Source organism: Antennarius striatus, chromosome 15 (assembly GCF_040054535.1).
Source record: "Antennarius striatus isolate MH-2024 chromosome 15, ASM4005453v1, whole genome shotgun sequence".
Taxonomy (NCBI): domain Eukaryota; kingdom Metazoa; phylum Chordata; class Actinopteri; order Lophiiformes; family Antennariidae; genus Antennarius; species Antennarius striatus.
The window spans coordinates 3,470,438-3,494,676 of NC_090790.1; the positions used below are offsets into that span (position 1 = coordinate 3,470,438).

The 24,239-nt window shown below is 41.7% G+C and overlaps 1 protein-coding gene across 1 annotated transcript; it reads right to left on the bottom strand.

Moving 5' to 3' along the window:
• Window positions 1-7,544: 7,544 nt before the first annotated feature.
• On the bottom strand, window positions 7,545-19,302 carry c7b (complement component 7b). The gene is made up of 18 exons (XM_068335391.1): window positions 19,212-19,302; window positions 16,910-16,971; window positions 16,731-16,806; window positions 16,236-16,377; window positions 15,799-15,943; window positions 15,572-15,710; window positions 15,132-15,260; window positions 14,747-14,990; window positions 14,234-14,347; window positions 13,926-14,092; window positions 12,563-12,791; window positions 9,802-9,973; window positions 9,614-9,701; window positions 9,337-9,469; window positions 9,059-9,250; window positions 8,526-8,622; window positions 8,234-8,415; window positions 7,545-7,942 (listed from the first exon to the last, which is right to left on the bottom strand). Exons 1-18 carry the CDS (start codon window positions 19,245-19,247, stop codon window positions 7,764-7,766), a joined length of 2,526 nt encoding a protein of 841 aa, XP_068191492.1. The 5' UTR covers window positions 19,248-19,302; the 3' UTR covers window positions 7,545-7,763.
• Window positions 19,303-24,239: the final 4,937 nt, after the last annotated feature.

Consider the following 24,239-nt stretch of genomic DNA (forward strand, 5'->3'; position numbering starts at 1 on the left):
AAGAGAATGTGATTCAATCCCAGTGATGAACAAATGCAAATAGCCTTACATGAGTTGAAAGCACTGACATGAGTTGAAACCAAAATAAGAAGACCAAACCAACTCGAGGCAAGACATTCAAACATTTTGACACAAAGGTAAACCAGACCAACAAATAAAACGATAACAACACACACACACACACACACAGACACACACAGACACACACACACACACACACACACAGACACACACACACACACACACACACACACACACACACACACACACACACACACACACACACACACACACACACAGTTCACTTCTTTCAGATGGACCTTCTTCACGCCAGAACACTCTACTTCTTTCACCATCTCATACAGAGGGCGCAGGTTGAAAGCAACATTATAGGTTGTTAATGTATGAAAAAGGTAGACAGAACTGATAGACATTAAAAACTCATCTAAATACATTTATTAAGATGGGATTTGGACATTTGTTACTGCTCACCACAGGGAAACATTAGCTTAGCATTAGCAATATAGTAACTTAGTGTTTTACACTTAAGCACCATCATTAAGTTTTTCTTCTTCTCTTTTCGGCTTTTCCCTTCGGGGGTCGCCACAGCGAATCAAATGCCTCCCTCTAACCCTGTCTTCTGCATCCTCTTCTCTCACGCCAACTACCTTCATGTCCTCTTTCTCTACATCCTTAAAACTTCTTCTTTGGTCTTCCTCTTGGCCTTCTGCCTGGCAGTTCAAAACTCAGTCCCCTTCAACCAATTTATTCACTATCTCTCCTCTGGACATGTCCAAACCATCTCAGTCTGGCCCCTCTGACTTTATCTCCAAAATCTCTAACATGTGCTGTTCCTCATGTACTCATTCCTGATGTACTCATTCCTGATGTTATCCTTCCTGGTCACTCTCAGAGAGAATCTCAGCATCTTCATCTCTGCTACCTCCAGCTCTGTCTCCTGTCTTTTCCTCAGTGACACTGTCTCTAGACCAAACAACATCGCTGGTCTCACGACAGTTTTGTACACCTTTCCTTTCATTTTAGCTGAAACTCTTCTATCACACATCACACCTGACACTTTCCTCCACCCGTGCCATCCTTGCCTGTACAGGCTTCTTCACCTCTTTTCCACACTCTCCATTGCTCTGGACTGTTGACTCTAAGCACTTCGAATCCTCCACCTTCTTGATCTCTTCTCTCTGTTCCACTTGGGTCCCTCTCTTTCACACACATGTACTCTGTCTTACTGCGGCTAACCTTCATTCCTCTCCTTTCCTGGACAAATCTCCACCTCTTTAGCTTCTCCATCTGTTCCCTGTTCTCACTACAGATCACATTGTCATCTGCATACATTATATATAGTCCATGGAAATTCCCGTCTAACCTCGTCTGTCAGCCTGTCCATCACCATAGCGAACAAGAAGGGTCTCAGAGCCGATCTCTGATGCAGTCCCACCTCCACCTTGAACTCCTCTGTCACACCTCAAGCACACCTAACTACTGTCTTACAGTCCTTGTATTCAGTGGTACCTCTATTTACGAAATTAATTGGTTCTGGAAGATATTTTGCAAGTAGAGACACGTTTTCCATGCAAATGCCCTAATCCGTTCCAAGTCCCCCAAATTTCAGACTTAAATATTTTATAAAGCATAAATATGCATCAAAACATGTAACAAATAAATGTTACATTTAGATTATTACACAATAAATGAGAGTTGTGCATAATGTAAAAAAAACAAAGAATACAAATGATTGTCTTTTAACTTTTAACCTTTTAACTGCAGTCCTTATTGTTTTTTGCCGTCTTTGGTGAGTGAATTCCAGTCCTCCTTTACAACTTTCCACCAACCTCGCGATGCCTTGAACTCCTTAAACTTCCTTTTGTTAAACTTTCCTTTTAATGTGGAGATTGTAGATGCATTACGGCCATATTCTTTGGCGAGATCAACCAAACCCTTTCTCATGATTTTCTATGATCTCTTGCTTTGTCTGTACGAACAAAAAACTCAGTATTTTCTTTTTCTCTTTTCTCCGTCACTTTCTTGGGGTCCATAGTGAATAATCTAATAATATATAATATAATCTAATAAATATCTTATATCTGAAGTCAGTCGTGGAATATTTAATAAGCAATGAAAATACAGTCAAAAATAATTTATGTCTAGTATCTATGAACTATTACCTAAGTGAGCATTATTTAGCCTTGAATGAATGAAATTTAAATAATGCCTAATCAGTCAAAATGATTATGTCAGAAACACTTCTAAAATGAATGTTTACAGCTGAAAAGTCACATGTTGAAAGAAATATGAAAGAAATATTTGTTGCATGTCATTTGACTGACAATAGCATCGTGGATCATGTTTCCACTTGGAGTAAGAAATCAATAGTTTGACTTCATTTATGCCTTTTCAGTCAGAAATGCGTGTTTCTAGCTAAGGAGTCACTTGTGTTGACATAGAGTTTCATATCAATTTTACTGACAAGATCATGAGGACATTACCCCCAATTTAGCCGCACTCCCATACATTTTAGAATCCATTTTAAAATTATTTTATTTACTTTTAAATCCCTAAATGCTCTTGCCCCGCTCTACCTCTCTGATACCTCTCTCTACCTCTCTCTACTTGCTCACTCTCTCAGGTCAGCTGCTTCTGAGTGCCCAAAACCAACGGAAGCTCAGAGAGGACCGTGCCTTTACTGATGTGGCTCCTAAATTAAGGAATTATCTGCCTCAGCCAATTAGACAAGGGTTTTCTCTGTCTGTATTAAATGGCTTGTGAAAACTTACCACTTCTCCTTGGCTTTTAACATCTAGATAGACATTTTATCTTATTTTATTGCTCTGATTGTATATGGCTTTTGCTTTTATCTATGTATTATGTTTTCAATTAATTTATTTTACAATATTTGAGCCATTTTGTCTTTTATCTATAATGTTGGGGTGTTGTTTTTAATAAGAGTCTGTACAGCACTTTGGTCAACTGCGGTTGTTGTAAAGTGCTTAACAAATAAAGATTGGATTGGATTGGAACCTGTGTTACAAGTAACTTTCTTCTCATTTTGAGTGATTTTTGAACGTTTTCCACTGTTGTCATTCTGAAATCAACAATTTGACTTCCACAATTGCTTCTAAAACGACAAATAAACTGAAATGACTTTATTTCAGCTTTGTCAGTCCTAAACGCGCCTGAAACGACTGTTTCTAGCTAAGAAGTACTTGTTTTCACATATGAAAGCAAACAAACATAGGAAAAAAGCAAGGCTGAAATGTTTTCACTTTTCAACATTGTGACCATAATAAAGCAGAGTAGTAAAATGGATGGATGAATGTGAGGTAATTTTAAGCATCTCACTAGTAACTTTGTAAGTCCTGTGATGCAGTGAATCTGTGCTATTTTTTGACCACTTACAGTATATGATGACAAAAGTTCATTAAAAGAGAAATAAAGAAAATCAAAGATAACAAGTTTTTCAATGAAACTAAATGCAGGTAACACTTAAACAATAGCTTCAGACTAAAATTTAGTGACAACTATAATTGAACATTCCTAATTAATCCTTTGTAAAACGTATTAAAAGTTCCAGCATCTTTCCATAATGTTATTCTAATTTCAAGTTTATCGGAGGAACCATTCAGACATGAAAATTAATTACAATTATAGTGTGTGTGTGTGTGTGTGTGTGTGTGTGTGTGTGTGTGTGTGTGTGTGTGTGTGTGTGTGTGTGTGTGTGTGTGTGTGTGTGTGTGTGTGTGTGTGTGTGTGGACAGGAGACCTGTGACAATGATGACAACTTTACTGTAGGCTGGACAGAGGAGCTGCCTCCTGGTGTCTGAGGCTGCTAGCAGCTCCCTCAAGGTAAAGATCAACCAGTCAGTCTATATTCTGTAGTCAGTTGTGGAACATTTAATATGCAATGAAAATACAGTCAAAAATAATCAATTATCCAAGTCACCATTAGGAGGACAGATAAGATATTATTTAGACTTCAATTCATGATCAAATTTCCCTGGCCATTTATTAGCAATGAATGGCTGCTTCAGCAAGTGTATTGATTATAGCTGCTGTTCTAAGTTCATGATTAGGATATGCAAAGAAATACTGCAAGAAGAAAAAAAGAAAAAGAAAAGGTTGCAGAAGATTTGATGGAGCATTCTGCATTATATGAAAACTACAGTGTTTTAGGATGATTGCTATTTGTTAACTTATTTTCAATGCATTTGTCTTACAGAAATCAAAGCAGTATTATAATTTTGGTGAGGGTGATATGTTCCAGTGCTGAACTGGATGGCTTTCAGTATATTAGCTGTCTTCCTGATGGGACATGGAGTCAGCCAAATGGAAGATGCATCAGTGAGTTTCATTAAGCATTATTAACTTTAAGTACATGCAACTCAAACCTATGCCATCTTAAACCCCCTCTTCCTTTAGGGAAACTGTCTTCCACCTGAAATCCCCGATGACATGATGCTGTTCCCTTGACAAATATGAGTATTAGGTTGGGGAGTCAGTGGGCTTGAACTGTAAAGGGGGTTATTCCCATTGCCACCAGGCCGCTACAGGTGCAGCGACACTCTCACCTCGGAGCCTCAATTACCTGTTGACCTACGATGCTCCAACAGTACGGTAGACAAAGTATTCATGTGAAATTGTGTGTGTCGCTGTGGAGACCAGACGAGCTGCCTCCTGATGTAGAGGGTTGTCTGAGACCACAGAGGCCTGTTAACAGCTTCTTCAGGGTAGAGATCAACCAGTCAGTCTATATTCCGTCGTCAGTTGTGGAACATTTAATGAAAATGCAGTCAAAAATAATGAATCTCCAATTATCCAAGTCACCATTAGGAGTATGGATAAGGCATTATCTAGACTTCAATTCATGATCAAATTTCATTTTAATTAGTACACCGCCATGTATTAGCAATGAATTGCTGCTGCAGCAAGTATACTGATTATAGCTGCTGTTCTAGGTTCATGATTAAGAATATGCAAAGCAATACTGCAAGAAGAAAAAAAAGGTTGTAGAAGATTTGGAGGATTCTGTGTTATATGAAAACTACAGTTTTAGGATTATTGCTATTTGTTAACTTATAAACATTTTCAATGCGCTAACTTCTTTGTATTACAGAAATCAAATGAGTCATAACTTTGGTGAAGATGAGTTCCAGTGCTTTACTTGATTTGAACTGGATGGCTTTTAGTACATTAGCTGTCTTCCTGATGGGACATGGAGTCGGCCAAATGGAAGACACATCAGTGACTTTCATCACGCACAATTAACTTTAGTATATGCACTGAAACCTATGCCATCTTAAACCCCCTCTTCCTTTAGGGAAACTCTGTCTGGACACATAGTATGTCTACCTTCCTCTTCTGCATTATGTCAACCAACTCTCTACCTTTTCCTGTCATTTTTCCAACATTCAACATCCCTAACTCTCAGTCCTGTACTCTTGGCGTTCCTCCTCCCCTTCTTACTACGGACACAGTTTCCTCCTCTCCTTCTTCGACCAACAGTAGTTAAATTTCCACCGGCCCCCTTTAGGTCAAGAGCATCGATGGTGGTCGTTGTTAACCCGGTCCTCGACCAATCCAGTATGGAAGTCATATATTTGATTTGCATGTTTAATCTGGCAAAAGTTTTACGTCAAATGGCCTTCCTGACACAACCTGAACACAAATGGTAACCCTAACCAACAAATAACGGGATGACAACATACAAACACACACACACACACACACATTTTTGAAGTGAAACTTTTTTTTGTACAACCCCCATCTATGAAACAACCCCCATCTATGAAAATACCATCGAGCAGCATTCTTTCTTGTGTTTTTTCTAGACTCATAAAAAAAGATGTGTTAATTTTGTTTAATATTTTCATCTCAGCTCACCTGTGCTCTCCCAGCCATTAGAAGTCACTGCCGTCTCTAGCAGGCTGGCTTCATGTCTAACCGCTCCACCACAGACCACATCTCTGCCGTTCGCCTGCTCATAGAGAAGATCGCCAGCTCTACATCAGGTTCATTGATTTGAATGCTGCCTTTGATACTCTCTGCTTATTCCTCACTCTGAAAAGCATTCTACAGACCCTTGGAACACCACCTAAGATAACTGCCCTGCTCAAGCTGCTCTACAGCAACGCACAGAGCTGTGCCCGTATCAACGGTACAGACTCCGACTGGTTCGCCATCTCCAGTGGCGTTCGCCACGGCTGTGTAGCCGCTCCTGACCTTTTTAACTGTATTATTAACCATCTGATGTCCAGGGTCTATGAGCGAGTCCCTGGGTGTCCCTCGGAAACTACCACCTGACCGACCTGGAGTATGCTGACGACACAATCCTAGTCAGCACATCCTAAAGCTTGCTGAGAGACACCCTGGTCATATACAGAGGAGTGGCAGTGAAGCTTGGTCTTCGAGTGAGCTGGACCAAAACCAAATTATTGTATGTTGGTGACGGACCGGATCCATCTTCCTTGCAGCTGGGTGATCACACTGTGGAGCCTGTCAGGAGCTTTATGTATCTGGGGTCCATCGTGACGGACAATGGGGACCTTAAACTGGAGATTCTCCGTAGAACAGCTCTGGCTTTACAGTCTCTTTGGAAGACACCCTGGCAGCACCAGACCATCTCACGCAAGACGAAACTCAGAATTTACAACTCTGCCGTCCCCTCCATCCTGCTCTACGGCTCGGAAACTTGGCCCTTAAATAAGACCCTGGCTGCCAGTATTGATGGTTTTGATAAGCAAGGCTCTCAGAACCATCAAAAACATCATGTGACCCCAGCAGGTTTCCAACAAAGTGTTTAGAGCCGGCACGTCCCAGCCCAGACTTCTTGCCAGGAGGTGCAACGTCGTACCCGCTGGTTTGGTCATGTCCTCCTTCGTCTCCCTGATCACCCAACAACAGCCATTATCCAGTTTGACCCTAAGACCGCAGGCTGGAAACGACCTAGATGCAAGCGCTGCACCTGATGGCTTGACGTAATTGCGGACTACCTCTGACAACAGGGAGTCACTGTGGAGGATGCAGAGCGGCTGGCACAAGACCGCCAGTGTTGGAAAAAACTGATTCATCTGGTTGGCTCAACGCACAGGGGGAACTCCCCCCATCGCAAGAGCTCTACTGACTGATCGTCTATGTCCATAGCTTGATGTTCTTAAAAGTCATCAACACTGTTTTACTAATGTACAACTAATCAATACTTAACAGTATGATGAGACATCAAAAGATTTACCATTTTTGTCGTAGTTTTATGTTTTCATCTTTCAATGACTTTTTCTTACTGTGTATCTTTTTAAAAGCATGTCCTGATATTAATCAGTATTTACTGACATATGAAAATGTTGTGTAGATTAGTAGAATGCAGCAATTATTATATTAACCAATTCCAGAAGGTGATGCCGACTGGGGTCTCTGACCAAATTCTGAATTTTTAAATTAATTATATGGTGAGATGTTGTAAAAAGCCGATAGATTTTTAAAAAAACTACACTGATGCCTGAAAAAAAGTTATATTTCAAGAAAAGACAACAAAATATTTCAAAAGTGTTTTTAATAAATAAACCACCCTCTTTTACTTAACACTTGTTTACTTGTGTGTTTTTTAGTCTAATGTGACTAATCTAAAAAGATAAACGAAATATACAATGTGTATGAGAAAAATGTGTTTCTATTTATATTCCTGTCACATACAACACAGTGGGTCCTTCCTGATACACATTGTAGGATTTCCCTCTGAAGTAAAACATCTATCTTTATTCCAGACATCCTTCGATTCTGATTACATTGAACTGCTCCCCAGCGCACCTCCTGGCCCCGACTTCGCATTCAGTCATCGTCCTGGCAGAGCTGCCTGCGCTAGACTCAACACACAGGGAGGCGGAATCTGGAGGACAGTCTGACACGCTCTGACAAACGCATTTACCTGTGGATTCTAAAATGAAAGATCAACAATCAAGAATTATACACAAAGAATTTTATAAAGGTAGTATACCTGATTCTTCCTGAGATCTGAAAATACAGTATACAGTTACCCAGAAAAATATTACCCGTATAGCATCAATAATGCTGAGCTCTGAATGTAAATGGTAACGAGAAAGAGGGGATAGGTACGTTGGGTTTGTGATATAGAGTATATAATGTGTTCAATGTAATAAATGACACAAACAAAGCCAAACCTGTGATCAAAAGGGACGGGCCTTTTCTAAAGCTCTGGCTGACTCACCCTGACAGATTGTTCCGGGTTTGCAGTCCTGGCAGGATGTGGACGTCTTGTCTGCCCACTCACACTCACTGTCACTGGCTAAGGTAAAGACCCGCCCCAAACACTGCAGAGCGCCAAGCTGACACGCTGACAGTAAACGGGTTCGACTGGATCCCAGTCTGGCACATAACTCAAGGGCAATCCTATAGATTAAGACAATATTTGGAAAGGTGCATGTTGGATCTATTCTTTCCTTTAAACTTGCGTTTTCCTGGGCCTTTGATCCAGAGGTAATGATCAAAAACACACTTACGTGCACTGAGATGGACTCATACACACACACCCAGCTTTTCCCACAGTCTCCCACTGCTTACACTTCAGGCCGGATTGAGGAGGAGGAGTTGTTGGTGCTGGGGGGAAATAGACAAAACAAGATTGCTGTGTGCATACACAATGGAAATACAGTCTTGACGTGGGGACTGAATATTATTATTATTACGGAAACAGATCTCAAAACTGATAAACCCACAAGCATTCTGCAGCTATCATCAGTCGACAGAGTTTCAGAGTGAATTAAAGCTCATTGATTATCCCCCCGGCTAACTGCTAAAACAGTTTTAAAAAACAGTTAAAAAAACAAAGATTTACTGCTGGACTCTCAGATGTAGTTTGATTACAAAGAGAAAAATGTCTTAAGCCGTTTTGTATCTATGTACTGCTCACAAAGAGGGTCAATGAGAGTGTTTGACACGGGTACTATTCCTCAGTACAATTAAATTCCTGATAGGTCAGCTTGTTGAATGTTTCCATCACTGACATTTGAAACAGAGAAAGATGCAACTGTACCGGCTTTGCAACCAGCGTTGGCTGGAGAAGGAGACCACTGCAAACTGGGACTGCAGATGATCTCTGACACCTCACCGTCCAATACTGACCCCGCAGGACAGGACAGGGACAGTCTTTCTCCAATCTCATAGGCTACTTTCATAGGTGTGGCTACAACTTCACCACTGAGTCGAGGGGTCTTGCATGTGGAACCTTGGAGAATAAATTAATTATTTTGAGTCAACGTAACATTGAGTTTACAGACGACTTTAATGTCATTTGATCTGACAGTGACATACTTCTACAAACCATCACTCCTGTCTGCCACTTCTGGTTTTCAGTGCATTCAGCCAGGGCATTGCCGTTGAGGTAATACCCATCTATACAGGAGTACTCTACCATGGTTCCTACCAGGTTAACTTCTCTGGGATTCTGAGAAAGAGATGCGGAAAATTTAGCTGCCAAAAAAGGCAATTTCTGTAAGTTTGGACTATTTTTTAAAAAAAAATTTCTGTCACTTGTTGATCTCCAAAATTGATGTAAACAGAGAATTCGCATCACTTCAGTAAAACTCACAAGAACAAATCCATTCATGAGGTTTGGAGGGTGTCCACATGTCTTTGGTGGTGTTGGAGCTAAACCGAAACACTGAGGCTCCATCATCCTAAACACAATGAATACACAGTGTTCATTTGTGACTTTTCATTGAACACAATGACTGCACTAATGTCTTGTCTTAAACTGAAACGTTTATTTGTCCTTACTGCAAATACTGGATTTCGTCACTCTCACAAGGCTGCTTCTCCAGAGGCGGACCGGAGCAGTGCTGCCCTCCTCTGCTGGGGCCAGGATTGTTGCAACTCCGGGTCCTTATCCTTTGGCCTCCAGAACAGGAGGACCAGGAGGACCAGCAGCTCCAGCTGCCATCACTTACCCCTCAAGGAAAGAAGACAAAGACTGACTTTGTGGTTTGCTGATTGAATCTCACAGGGACATAAACCCCTAAAAATCTGTCTACTTTCTTTTTACAACAAACATTTCATTTGACAATCTGTCGTAGGCCTGACCCTGAACAGACGAATGGAAATTTTTCAAAACTCCATGTTAAACTTTAAATTAGCATTTGAGCAAATAAATTACAGTAGTCTTAGTTTGGATTGTGCTTAAAGATGTCAATTGTGTGAGTAAAATACAATAATTTTTGAGAAAATTTGTTGTTACTTTTATAATCATATGTTAATCTTTGTGTTACCCTGTGTTAATCCTAACGGCTGGTTGAGACAATTCATGATGTACTCAAAATTTTTCGGTGTAGATTCTGTTATTCAGGTCATGGTTATCCAAAAGCTAAGATGAGACGAAACGTCTTCAAAAACTTTCTTAACGCCCAGTGGGTTGACTTAAACGGCTTTTGGATGTACTCAAACTTCTTTACTTTCACTTAAGTTGACAACCACATATACTGGTCACTAATGATTTCCGATTGTATTGCGGTAATCTACCAGGCATTTAACTGTGTTCTCTAAAACAGCAAACTAGATTCCAGAGTCGGGTTCAGATCAGGTCCAAACAAATTTTGCATAGGTGTCAGGTCACTATGCTTATCTAAAACAGTCTGATGCTGGTGTGAACTGAGTCCAAGGTTTTGAATAAATTACAAAACGAATCTTGATTTTCAAGTCTTCATTTCTTTTCCAGTTTTCATTTCAGTATTAGTGATTACCTCATTTAATCTAGATAAAATTTCCAGAGCAGGATCCCCGGACATCTTCTTTTCCTTTCGGCTTTTCCTTTCAGGGGTCGGCACTGTTAATCGATTGCCTCCATCTAACCCGGTCTTCTGAATCCTCTTCTCTCACACCAACTACCTTCATGTCCTTTTTTACTACATCCATAAACATCCTCTTTGGTCTTCCTCTAGGCCTCCTGCCTGGCAGTTCAAAACTCAGCTTCCTTCTACCAATATATTCACTATCTTTCCTCTGGACATGTCCAAACCACCAGTCTGGCTTCTAACTTTATGTCCAAAACCTCGAACGTCCTTGTCCCTCTGATGTACTCACTCCATCCTGGTGACTCCCAAAGAGAACCTCAGCATCTTCATCTCTGCTACCTCCAGCTCTGTTTCCTTGTCTTTTCCCTAGTGACACTGTCTCTAGACCAAACAACATCGCTGGTCTCACCACAGTTTTGTATAACTTTCCTTTCATTTTAGCTGAAACTCTCTTATCACACATCACACCTGACACTTTTCTCCGGCCGGTCCATCCTGCCTGTACAGGCTTCTTCACCTCTTTTCCACACTCTCCATTGCTCTGGACTGTTGACCCTAAGTACTTCAAATCCTCCACCTCCTTGATCTCTTCTTCATGTAACCTTACCCAACACTTGGGTCCCTCTCATTCACACAGATGACTTACTGCGGTTAACCTTCATTCCTCTTCTTTCCAGAACAAACCTCTAACCTCTCTAACTTACCTGTTCCCTGCTCTCACTACAGATCACAATGTCATCTGCAAACATCATAGTTCATGGAGTTTCCTGTCTAATTTCGTCTTAACAACAAACAACAAGAAGGGGCTTGGAGCTGATCCCTGATCAAGTAAAACGCACACATGTCCTGCAACATTACTTCTCTGCCATTCCAGACTTCCTCATAAAATATACAGTTTCTCCCTGAGCTCTATGTCATAAGCTTTCTCCAGATCTACAAAAACACAATGCAGCTGCCTCTGGGCTTCTCTGTACTTCTCTATCAACATCCTTAAAGCAAATACTGCATCTGTAGTACTCTTTTTTTCATGAAACCATACTGCTGCTCACAAAAGACATCTCATTTATTCTCCTTTATGTAAAAAAATCAAGGATAAAAGAATGTATAAATACGTCTCAGTTTACAATTTTTACAGCTGGACACAAGATATGTGTGAATCTAAATTTACACTCATTGGAGTCTCCGTGTTACACCATCATTTTCGGAATATTGGGCCAGAATTGGCTTCCAAGCCAATTAATAAATCAGCCTTGATGCCCAAGCTGTCCAGGTGAGAACCAGAGCCAAGCTTCAAGGTTTATCATAATGTCTTTGATGGGAGTCAGCGTTCTGCAATAATTTGCAATGTCAAGTTGAGCAACTCTAGTCTCGCACTGGCAAAAATAAAGGAACACCTTAAGCTGTATTGAAAACAACAGAAACAGATTTTGCTGTGAAAATGACATCAGAGTAGCACTTGCCAAGGTGAACCACGCAAATCTGAACTGGTTTCTTAATAACAACAGCAGAAGTCACACTGATTTGCAGGTAGGTCATTTCATGTGAAATCATGCACGGTCTTGGTTTTGTTCTTTGAAAAAGTTTATATTAATGTACAATTCATGAAATACACCAGTAAAACATATACTTATATCTTCAATTTGAATTTTTTTTTTTTTTTACTAAAGAAGGGCTCGGTGAGCTAGCATATGAAACCGGCAGGGTTCAGTACCTCCAACAAGGTTAAAAATCACTGGTCTAATATGTTTTACCTGGTTGCTGTCCCCTAACAGCTCCCACCTCACAAGCTGGTCCGGACGATCCTGGCCGACAGACGCAGCGACACTCTGAGCCCGTCAGCACCGGCTGGCCATTGTTCCTGCAGGGCCGGCAGTGACAGGGATGCTCCTCTGCCAGGTACTGCTCTGTAGCTTTTTTCAGATGGACCTTCTTCACGCCTGCACACTCCACTTCCTTTACCAACTCATACAGAGGGCGCAGCTAGAAAACAACATTACAGAAATAATAGACATTAAAACATCGAAATACAGTTATTAAGATGGGATTCAGTACCATCTCTTACTGTTCACCACAGGGAAAAATTAGCTTAGCATTACCGATACAGTAACCTGGTGTTTCGCAGTTCAAGCACCATCATTAACTAACTACAGTATTTTGAGTGGTCAAAAGGTTTGTTTGGAAGACCTCGATGCAGGGCCGTCATTTATGAATGTGGAGTAAATTTACAAATAAAGTTAAGTTTAATATCATCCTGATGAGTTGATTTACATTCTCAAAGAATAAGGTACTTTATATGAAAACACAGTGGCGGAGTGGGTAGCACTGTCGCCGCACAGCACGAGTTTGCATGTTCTTCCCATGTCTGCGTGGGTTCTCTCTGGGTTCTCCGGTTTCCTCCCATCTCCAAAAACATTGACCATTCCAAATAGACCAAGAAAGAAAATCAAACATATGGAGACGATCAGCAATTTTTTTCAATGAAACTAAATCCAGGTAACATATAAACAAAGGCAATGAGTTTACACATAGCTTCAGACTAAAATTTACTGACAACTATAATTTGAACATTCCTATTTAATCTTTTGTAAAGCTTATTAAAAGTTCCAGCATCTACCCCCAATGTTATTTTAATTTCAAGTTTATGGGAGGAAACAGACATAAAAATCAAACACAATTAAAGAAAAGTTGGTATTTGTACGTTTCCTCATCATGCTATATCATAATGCTAAGCATTTCCATGTAGTTGCGCAACTTTAGATGGAATTTGAGACATCTGAAAAATTTTGCTTGAGAAAAGGGTCCACACACAATGTGGTTCTGAAACGTTTGTTCTGGATGACACAATGCTATCCTAGGGAGGTTGAGGGATCTTATAAAAACGTCCTGCATCTTCTTCATGCCTCAGAGAAATCAAAAGAAATTAATTTGGTTGGTTAACCACCATTTTCACTGTCAGCTTCAAATATAAAAAAAAATAAACATGGCAACAGTAAGGAGTGATGGGGTCAGTTGGTTCCTGATAATGGAAGTGATCACATAAGATGATGATTGAAAAAGAAAAACTGATTAAAAATTAATCAGTTGCACAACAAACTAGACTACTGACTGTTGTACCTTTTGGTCAATGACTTGTGGGAAATCTTTGACGGATGAAGCCCAGTTGTCGTAGATCTCTCCATTAGCTTCTGGATTCTCCAGGTCCACGCGAGACAGGGCTGCTTTAAAGGCTGGATCTCCTCCAATAATATCAACATTAATGGGCACATTGTTCAAGCTGTGTCCTGCATACCAGTGACAATAGAGCTACTCAGGCTTTACTTATTTCCTTCCATGTCAAAAAAATAAATACTGTTCAGAGATCTAGACTTTTTTCCAGAATATAAATCTTGTTTGATACTCCAAATCAGAATGCCTTCACTCACGGTGGTTGGATGTTAAAGCATTGGTCAGTTTTTCACAGACGAGCTTGGTTTTCCTCCTGAACCAACGGCGTTTCACCTTCCTCCAGCACACCTCGTATTCCCTTGTAGTGATTTCTTTGTGCAGATAAAGGAAAAGAGATGACAAATTCTTAACCAGGTAATAGACTTGGAATTTCTTTGCATTTTGCACAGGAAAGACATTTATTTTAGGACAGGCTAATAGTGTTAACCACAAGGAAAACAAAATATATTTTAAAGTATTTCTTAAATTTATTTCCCTTTTAAATTACTTCGGCTAATTGATATTTAATATAAGTTTTCTGGCTTTTTAAAAAAAAAATTTTAATCCAACTGTATTCGGTGAAAAATGACTCCTTATTTTATGTCCTTCTGAATAGGTGAACAAATTCTAAATATTAACAAAAGATTACAACAAATCATGTTCACCCATATGCTTTCATGCTCTGACTTTATGGGAATAAAAATGAAGTGAAATTAGTAACAGGTTCTTACTGGATGTTACAAATGACTGACTGTCCAACTGCAACAAGGCTTGATATTCGCCTCCCAGGGTGCCTTCAGAGAGATAGTGTGTGCCGAATCTCTGAAACAGTTGACGGTAGACAGAGTAGTCATACGTTACGGGCAGTGAGACCAAGGCCTTCCAGAAAGCTTCAGACAGAGTCAGATACTGAGGGCCAGAGTTTTGGAACTGGGCTAGGGCCACTTTGTTCTTCAGGATGATAAGTCTGTGGGCCTGGAGGACGGATATGAGAAAAATGTCATTCCTCATGAATAGAAACCATAACCTGACAACTATAGCAAAGATACCAGGCAGACTTATCACTTTGTCGAACACATCTACAACAAATGAACTGATCAACAGAGCAAGTTTCACCTTATTATCAACGAGATCCTTCTGGAACTTTCGGCGATCGTGTCCTACCAAGGCATTGGACTGAATGTGCTGCATGTAGGACCAAGCGCTCTCGTAGGATTCATCATTTTCGTCATTGTTTACTGTCACCTGCAGCACAAACAGTGGCAAGACTCACCTATTTAATACAGATCGTACATAACAGCACGACAGTAAGTAAAAGTGCTTTATTGATGTTTTATAATAGATAATGATTGCCTATACTAATGGTACACACTATAAATCATTTGTAGTAATAAAACCTACGGTTTAATAAGTTATACAGGATTGTGTCTCAATGAAATTGTCTCTTTACAATTCCAACATACAGATGTGCATCAATAAAGTTTTATGAAGGGCATCAGAAACATGGTTTGAGCGCAGTCATTGTCTGTGCACCACCAGTACGCATGTCATCTCACCTCAAAGTTGTACCTGAGGACATTGTGGGGAAGTCTGTACAAGATCTTATGGTCACCACTGAACACCTTTCTGCACTGGCCTCCAAAGCTCAGAGTGTTGATCACACCTGCCCTCAGCTGGCCTGTCAGCACGTTGTACCTGTGGATCAATGCATTTGAATCGATTTTCAGCAGGAAAGTTACCCTACAACGATTTAAACACATTTGATGGATTTTGAACTACCCACCCTCTGCCTGTAAACTCAGAGTTGGGAGGAGTTTTATCAAGGTCACATGAGGACTGGCTGCTGTCTTCATCACAACCTCTCTCATCCAGACCATCTTCGCAGTCTTGGTCTCCATTACACACCAGAGAGTGGCTGATACACTGACCTGCAGAAAGGTTACAGTAAAGCTTTTTACCAAAAACATCCAAAAACAGGACAGGCACAAAAAAAAAATTCTAACTTCTACAGTATCTATAAAATCTGCTTGATTCAAAAAATGTGCAAGCAAAATTTTATAACTACAACAGAGGTAAATAAAGTCAAATCCAATTAACCTAATTAATGTCACTGTCTTGAAATCAAAACTAGAAATATATCAAAACATAACTGGTACTTATGTTGTTTTCAATAAAAGTTCACATTGATGTTAAAATATGATCCATATTGTGACAACGTACCAGAGGTGCATCGGAACCTCTCTCCACAGCCTGATTCCAAGGGACATGTTTTGTGTGAGAGGCATTCCTGTGTTTGTGTGGCCTGTCCTGAACACGGCACACCCCCAAACTGGGCATACACCTCCACATGACGGCCCCTCACCTTCAAAGGTTCATAGACATCACATGAATTAAAATGAAACATAACCGTAGATCAGAAATTTGAGACTTTGAATATAAACCTTTTTTTTCAACATAGACGTAAACATATAAACATAAAATCTAATTTGTGTTATGAAAAACATCTTTTAAACTGTCATGTTATTCTATTTCATTCCTTGAACGGGACTCCACTGCATTGTGAGTGCAAAAACACATTGTGGGAACTTAACTTCTATCTAAACTTTGGTCACTACAACATGAGAAATTTAAAGTATTTTGGGCTTACAATTAGTTTACAGTTTAATTTTAATTGTACCTCATGGCAATTAATTTTGTAATTTCCTTTTACTTTACCTTTGTACTGGTGCAGCCATCACATGGAGACCAATCCCCATAAGGGCCCCATCTGCAGTTGCCAGGCTCCTGACAGCTGAGAGGAATGGCTGTTGTTTAAATCATTGTTACGTGACACAAGTAGACTAAATAATATTAGAATAAGATTTTAGACCAGCAGGCCAACAGTGTGTACTTGCCTCACTGGAGACAGAAATTCCACCAGCAATGCCAAAGAAAACACAGATGCATCCAAGTTAAACTACATAGTGTGAGGAAGAAAAGCACACTGTTAAAATTTTGCACCTAAATATTAAAAAGAAAAATGTTTTTTGAGAAAGGTCTGGCTAAAAAGAAGTTGCTGACGAAAAGGACTAAATAGCCTTTAGAAATGCGCAAAAGAACTCATTGCAAGTGTGGCAGGATAGTGCTAAACTCCCCACCGTGAGGGGGTAGTGTGGCAGACAATTAGCGAGTGGTTCCGTATAAGTAGACCTGGTCGGACCCCTCTCCGTCCTTTTTCCGCTTCCTCTTCCTCCTTTACGGAGCCGAAGCGACGTGGTAACGTCCTGCGGTGAGCAGTTTAAGTAGCAAAATAAGGTAGGCATGCTCGCTCTCCTCAATTTATTCAGTGTATTCAGTGTCTTCCACCACCGTCTGGCAGTGTGGGCTGCCAGACTGGGCCTGGGCTGTCTCCCTTAGGCCGGTGAGCGTGCGGTGCGTTTTCTGAAGGTAAGACGCTTAGTTGTCTGCCTTTTTTATATCAAGCTGATGGTCGGTTCCGCGTGAAAGATGATGGTTTTCTCCCAGAACCACCTCTCCTAGTCTGGGCTGCGGGCTTTCTCCTCCTGCTGCGTGCGACACCTCATTCCTTTTCTCCGGTACTTTTGTTATTTTGTAATGTCCTATACTCATATTTTAATTAGGTTAATTTTTTTTTTTTGCAGTACGCGGCCGTCATTGCCACTGAGAGCCCCACTGCTGTTTTGGTTCTTGGTTCCTCGTTCTTCGTTCGTCGTACTTTTTCTTCCTGCATCTGTGTGTCTGCTCCGGGGTTTTGCTCATCTAGAGGCCTCCACCACCATAATCCGGCGCTGATTCGGCCCATATCGTGCCAGACCCCAATTATCGGTGGTCAAGGCCGTATAATACGGCGTCCTCCAAAGTCGTCGACGTAAGCCAAGAGAGGGCGTCCCGACCCTCTCATCGACGCTGAGCCACTACCCCTGGAGGGTGGTTTTAATTGGGGCAGACTCTCCCCATTTCTCCAGTTTATTCATTTGTTATTTGTTCCGTTGAATTAGTGATCAGTTTGGTGGGTTATATTTGATTTATTGTTAAGTAATCTTTTTTTCTCCTCTTTTTGGATAATTTGTGTGTTAGACAGTTTATTTTGGGTTTACTGCTATTTGGTTATAGTGTGGTGAGGGTTGCCTTGATTTATTATTTCTAATTGTGTTCTTTTTTCGTTGACAGGTGCTGCGGGCCCAAGAGCGGCAGCGGTTCCCCTGGCGGTGGTTCCTTATTCACGTTTTGGTTTGCTCTGTCACGGGTGCAGTGTTTTGTTTTGTTTTTTAAATCTCTCCCCTTTTTGTTACTGCTGTCGTGGTAAGCCCCAGCCCTGTTTTTGGTAATCCCTCACAACATTATAATTATATTCGTAGTATTCATTTAGTCTGTCCTCATTTTAAAATAAATGTTTAATAAAGTTTTTTATAATTGGAAATCACACTCTTGTACTGTGGAATGTTCTCGAACCGTGTGCCTTGGATCAATTTGAAGCCTGCGTATCGGTAAATCTTGTTCATATCCTGGTGTGAATATGAACGCCACCTGGCGTTGTCGGAAACGGCTTCATACTTCTCGCCTTGCCACACAAGCATTCTTCTTTGTTGTTTTTTCGTTATAATTGATTGAAAAGATCTTAAGAGAGCAGCTCAAAAGAACTTTCGTTTATTGCTGACTTGATTTATCTTTCTGTCTTAAAATGCAGCAGAGAGACTGGTACAACCAGGCTGAACCCAAAATCTTCTGATTCATCAAAATATTTTCAATCTACTATAAGTTATAAAATCCATCTGCACTCATTTTAAATTAATGCTATCAGCACAAAGCAAGATAAGAAAATGTTTTGATTTTAGGTTATACATTGCTCATACTCTTCAGGTTTTGGAAATTACAAAATCACAGATCTGAAGAAGAAACCTCTTGGATAAGAGGCAAAATGTCTTCCTTCCATTTGTCATTATCCGACAGATTTCCAAAGTTGTTTATTGTTTACCATCTTTTTTGAAGTTGAGCTTGATCATTAACAGATTGTACACCGTAAAAATGTGACAATGGGAATATTACTTTAGCTGAGATTACAATTATGCTAAAACTGATTAAACTAAAAGCCTAAATTCCAAGTTAAAAAGTTTTTATTAACTTACAAAACAAAGAACCGTTATCACCCAGCGTTGTATCAGTGGCATCAAGCCTGAATGACAGAGATTACAGTACCTTCATGATGTGTTCCACAGTGTACGATCCTGTCATCTGACACAACTCTGTTAACACCCCGGGTCAAATAATCCGCTGGAGCGGGGGTTACTCAACTGATCTCCAAGTTCAGGAATTCCCACAATCAACAAACTCTTGTCTTTTAATGCTGAACAGGCAGCTTTTGTAAACACAGTGAATCATGAGACAGCATGTTCTTTTCCACTGCTCCATTCCAAATCCAATATGTGCTAATCTGTGCTCAAATGTTTGCAACACCATTGTGCTGCAAACACAGTTGTGTTGCACATAGAATTTTGACAATCCTTTTAATTTTGACAATACTGTTAATCTCTGGAAGAAATCAGCAAATAAGTCATCACATTATTCAGTAGATCACAAAAGACACGGTTCTGTCAGTTATATGCTACAGTCAGTCTACATGTTTTGGCCAAAGGTCATAAATCTCAACAGCTGTTTGCTTTGACAATACAAATTGTATGTGAAATAACATTCATTCATCCATCTTCAACCGCTTATCAGGGGCTGGTCACAGGGGCAACAGTCTCAGCAGGGATGCCAATTCTTCCCTCCAGACACCCCCTCCACATCTTACGGGGGGATTCCGGGGCGTTCCCAGGCCAGCCAAGAGTCCATCCAGCGTGTCCTTGATCTTCCCCGTGGTCTCCTCCCAGTAGGACATGCCTGGAACACCTCCCCAGGGAGGAGGCATCCAGAACAAATGCTTGGTTACCGCAGCTGGCTTTGCTTGAGGCGGATGAGCAGTGGCTCTACTCCAAACTCCTCCCTGGTGACCGAGTTCCTCTCCCTTATCTTTAACGGTGCGTCCAGCCGCTTGTATCCGGGATCTTGTCCTTTCGGTCTTGCTTGTATCCGGGATCTTGTCCTTTCGGTCTTGACCCAAAGCTCATGACCGTAGGTGATAGTAGGAACGTAGATTGACCGGTAAATCGAGAACTTCGTCTTGTGACTCAGCTCCTTCGTCACCACGATAAACCTATACAGCTACCGCATCACGGCGGAATCTGCATCGATCTGTCTGTCAATCTCACATTCCATACTTGCCTCACTCGTGAACAAGACCCCAAAATACATAAACTCCTCCACATGGGGCAAAGACACTCCACCGACCTGGAGAGGGCACACCACCCTTTTCCGGTTGAGAACCATGGCATCGGATTTAGAGGTGCTGATCCTCATCCCACTCGCGTCACACTCCGCTTCAAACCGTCCCAGTAGCCGCTGAAGGCCCAGATTTGATGAGGCCCAGGTTTTTTGAAGTCCATAAAGATTATGAACAGAACTCGTGACAGAGGGCAGCCCTGCCGGAGTTCAACATGCACCTGGAACAGATCTGACTTACTGCCGGGCAACCAAGCTCTGGCTTCCGTCATATAGGGGAAAGGACAGCCCTCAGCAAAGGGCCCAGAACCCCATACTCCCAAAGCACTCCCCACAAGGGACACGGTCAAATGCCTTCCCGAGATCCAAAAAACACATGTGAACTGGTTGGGCAAACTCCCATGAACCCTCGAGCACTCCGCGACCGGGATGAAAACCGCATTGTTCCTTCTGTGAATCCATGGTGTGACTATTAGTCTAATCCTCCTATCGAGTACCCTGGAATAAACGTTCCCCAGGAGGCTGAAGAGTGTGACCCCCTATTGTTGGAACACAACTTCTGGTCCCCTTTTTGAAAAGAGGAACCAATCCAAAGGTACTGTCCCTGACTGCCATGCGATGTTACAGAGACGTGTCAACCATGACAGTCCCTGCACATCCAGAGACTTGAGGTACTCAGGACGAATCTCATCCACCCCCGGTGCTTTTGTCACTTAGGAATTTGAGAACCACGTCGGTGACTTCAGCTTGGGTGATGAACGAGTCCATCTCTGAAACCCCAGCCTCTGCTTCCTCTGTGTAAGACATAGTAGTGGGATTGAGGAGATCCTCAAAGTATTCTTTCCATCAACCGACAATATATTCAGTAGAGGTCAGCAGCTCTCCACCTCTACTGTAAACAGTATTGGCTGTGCACCGCATTCCCCTCTTGAGGCGCCGAATGATTTGCCAGAATTTCTTTGAGGCTGTACTCCTCCATGGCCTCCCCGAACTCCTCCCAGACCCGAATTTTTGCCTCCCCGACTACTTGAGCTGCAGTACGGCTGGCCTGCCTGTACCTGTCAGCTGCCTCCGGAGTCCCACAATTCAACAAGACTTGATAAAACTCTGGTGCTGCGATAGGCACCTTGCGACCACAGCTCCGAGTAGCCGCTTCGACAATGGAGATGGAGGACATGGTCCTCCTGTGGGATCTGGGAGAACTTCTCCCGGAGGTGGGAGTTGAAGACCTCACTGACAGACGTTTCTGCCAGACGTTCCCAAAAGACTCTCAAAACAGGCTTGGGCCTGCCGGGTTTTTCCGGCCCCTTGCTCTGCCAACAAATCCAGCTCACCACCAGGTGTTACCGCCACCTGTCGCGGCGGTAAAACGGCGGTATTCAAAACAATATTGTTTAAAAGTTATCAACATTTCATGTTGGTTTTTTTCATAACCTAGAAAATGTAGGAATGAAGGTTAACCTCAGTAAGACAGAGTACATGTTAGTGAATGACGCGAACCAAAGTGGCAGAGTGAGGTTACAGGGAGAAGTGATCAACAGTCCAGAGCAATGGAGAGTGTGGAAAAGAGGTGAAGAAGTTTGTACAGGCAGAATGTAACGGGTGGAGAGAAGTGTCAGGTGTGATGTGTGATAGAAGAGTTTCAGCTAAAATGAAAGGAAAGGTGTGCTGTGGTGAGACCAGCGATGTTGTTTGGTCTAGAGCTCTCTCTAGAGAGAGCTCTAGTTAAGCTCTAGAGCTCTCTCTAGAGAGAGCTCTAGAGAGAGCGTGTGTGTGTATCACTGAGGAAAAGACGAGACAGAGCTGGAGGTAGCAGAGATGAAGATGTTGAGGTTCTCTTTGGGAGTGACCAGGATGGATAGGATCAGGAATGAGTACATCAGAGGGACAAGCACATGTTAGACGTTTTGGAGATAACGCAGAGAGGCCAGACTGAGATTGTTTGGACATGTCCAGAGGAGAGATAGTGAATACATCGGTAGAAGGATGCTGAGTTTTAAACTGCCAGGCAGGAGGCCTAGGGGAAGAGGACATGAAGGTAGTTGGTGTGAGAGAGTGGATGCAGAAGACAGGGTTAGATGGAGGCAACTGATTCGCTGTGGCGACCCCTGAAGGGAAATGCTGAAAGGAAAAGGAGAAACCTAGAAAATGTGGACAATGAGCTATGCAAGAGTAAAAACACTAAAAACCAAAATACCATAAGGACTATGATGTATATACAGTATTACCGGAGGAATACGGTAATATGACACATACAACTAGTCATACAAATGATTCACACGCAGAAAAAGTTTAACTCAGACAACCATGTTTTGTTTTTTTTCCAGGGAAGTTATCTTCAGGATTTAGGAGGAGGTGTGTGTGTGTGTGTGTGCGTGCGTGTGTGTGTGTGTCATGAACCCTCTTCACCACCTCTGAATGCTCAGACCTTGTAATGCAAGCACCCATCATCACCTACCGTCAACATTAATCATCTACGTACATCCCAACAGAGTCATCAGCCACCACCTACGACCAGTGTGGTGGCTGACTCCCTTGCCGTTTAGGACAGATAAACTTATAAGCTTATTTATCACATCATCTGATGTAGTAGACAATTATCTTTATCCAAAAGCTGTTGAGTCGATCCACTGGACGTTTTTCTTCAGAACTGAAGAAGTCTCTTGGATGAGAGACGACACGTCTTCAAGAAATTTCTTAAGGTCCAGTGGATCGACTCAACAGCTTTTGGATAACCATGACTTGGATGACTGAGAACCTACACAGACACAATTATCTTTACTTCATTTACTCTTCTCACATAAAAAACCAGTTGCATCAGGAGATACTATACTGCACCAGTGTTCACATTTGTTTTTATTTTCTTTCACCCAAGTAAATATACTTAAAGATTACTGAAGTTAGCTGTATAGATTTAAGTTAATTAAAAGGATACGCGTTCTAGACGAGTATCTGCTGTTTATTTACAACTGCTAATGTGAAAGTGTGACAAAAGTATGTCACCACATTTACTTTATGTCTGTGCAATCTATGTACGAGCAGAATGTGGCAGTCCCCTGGGTCTGACGTCACGCAAAAACAAGTCTCTGTTGACATGTGAGTGGGCTGGAAGTCACATGTGCCACAGAGTGAACATGACATGTTACTCCATGGACAATAAAGTTAAAACCGCTGAGCAGTAGTTCTGTACATCCGGAAGTCATTATTATCCATCTGTATAGTTACTGAGTACATTATCCTTACAGGTCACATGTTTGGTGCAGCCTAACCCAGCTGGATACAGTCAAAAGGATGGGTACACCCCAGATGCATGGCCAGCACAACGCAGGGTCACATATAAACAAGCAACCACTCACGCCTGTAGACAATTTGGAGCGGTCGTTTCACCTAAATGCATATTTTTTTGAGGTGGGAGAAAGCTGGAGAACCCATTGAGAACCTGTGCAGGCAAAGGGAGAACGTAGACACTCCACACAGAAAGGAATCAAAACCGGTATCATCTCGTCGAGTGCCACCTATGCTACCCACGGAACCACCATGGTGCTGCATGTGAACATCCCTATTTTAATCTGCAATATTATCATAATACCCTTCTTCTTTTCCTTTCGGGTTTACCCTTCAAGGGTCACCACAGCGAATCAATTGCCTCCATCTAACCCTGTCCTCTGCATCCTCTTCTCTCACACCAACTACCTTCATCTCCTCCCTCATTACATCCATAAACCTCCCCTTTGGTCTTCCTCTAGACCTCCTCCTCCTCATGGCAATTCAAAACTCAGCATCCTTCTACCAATATATTCACTATCTCTCCTCCGGACATGTCTATACCATCTCAGTCTGGCCTCTCTGACTTTATCTCCAAAACCTCTGATGTACTCATTCCTGATCCTATCCATCCTGGTCACT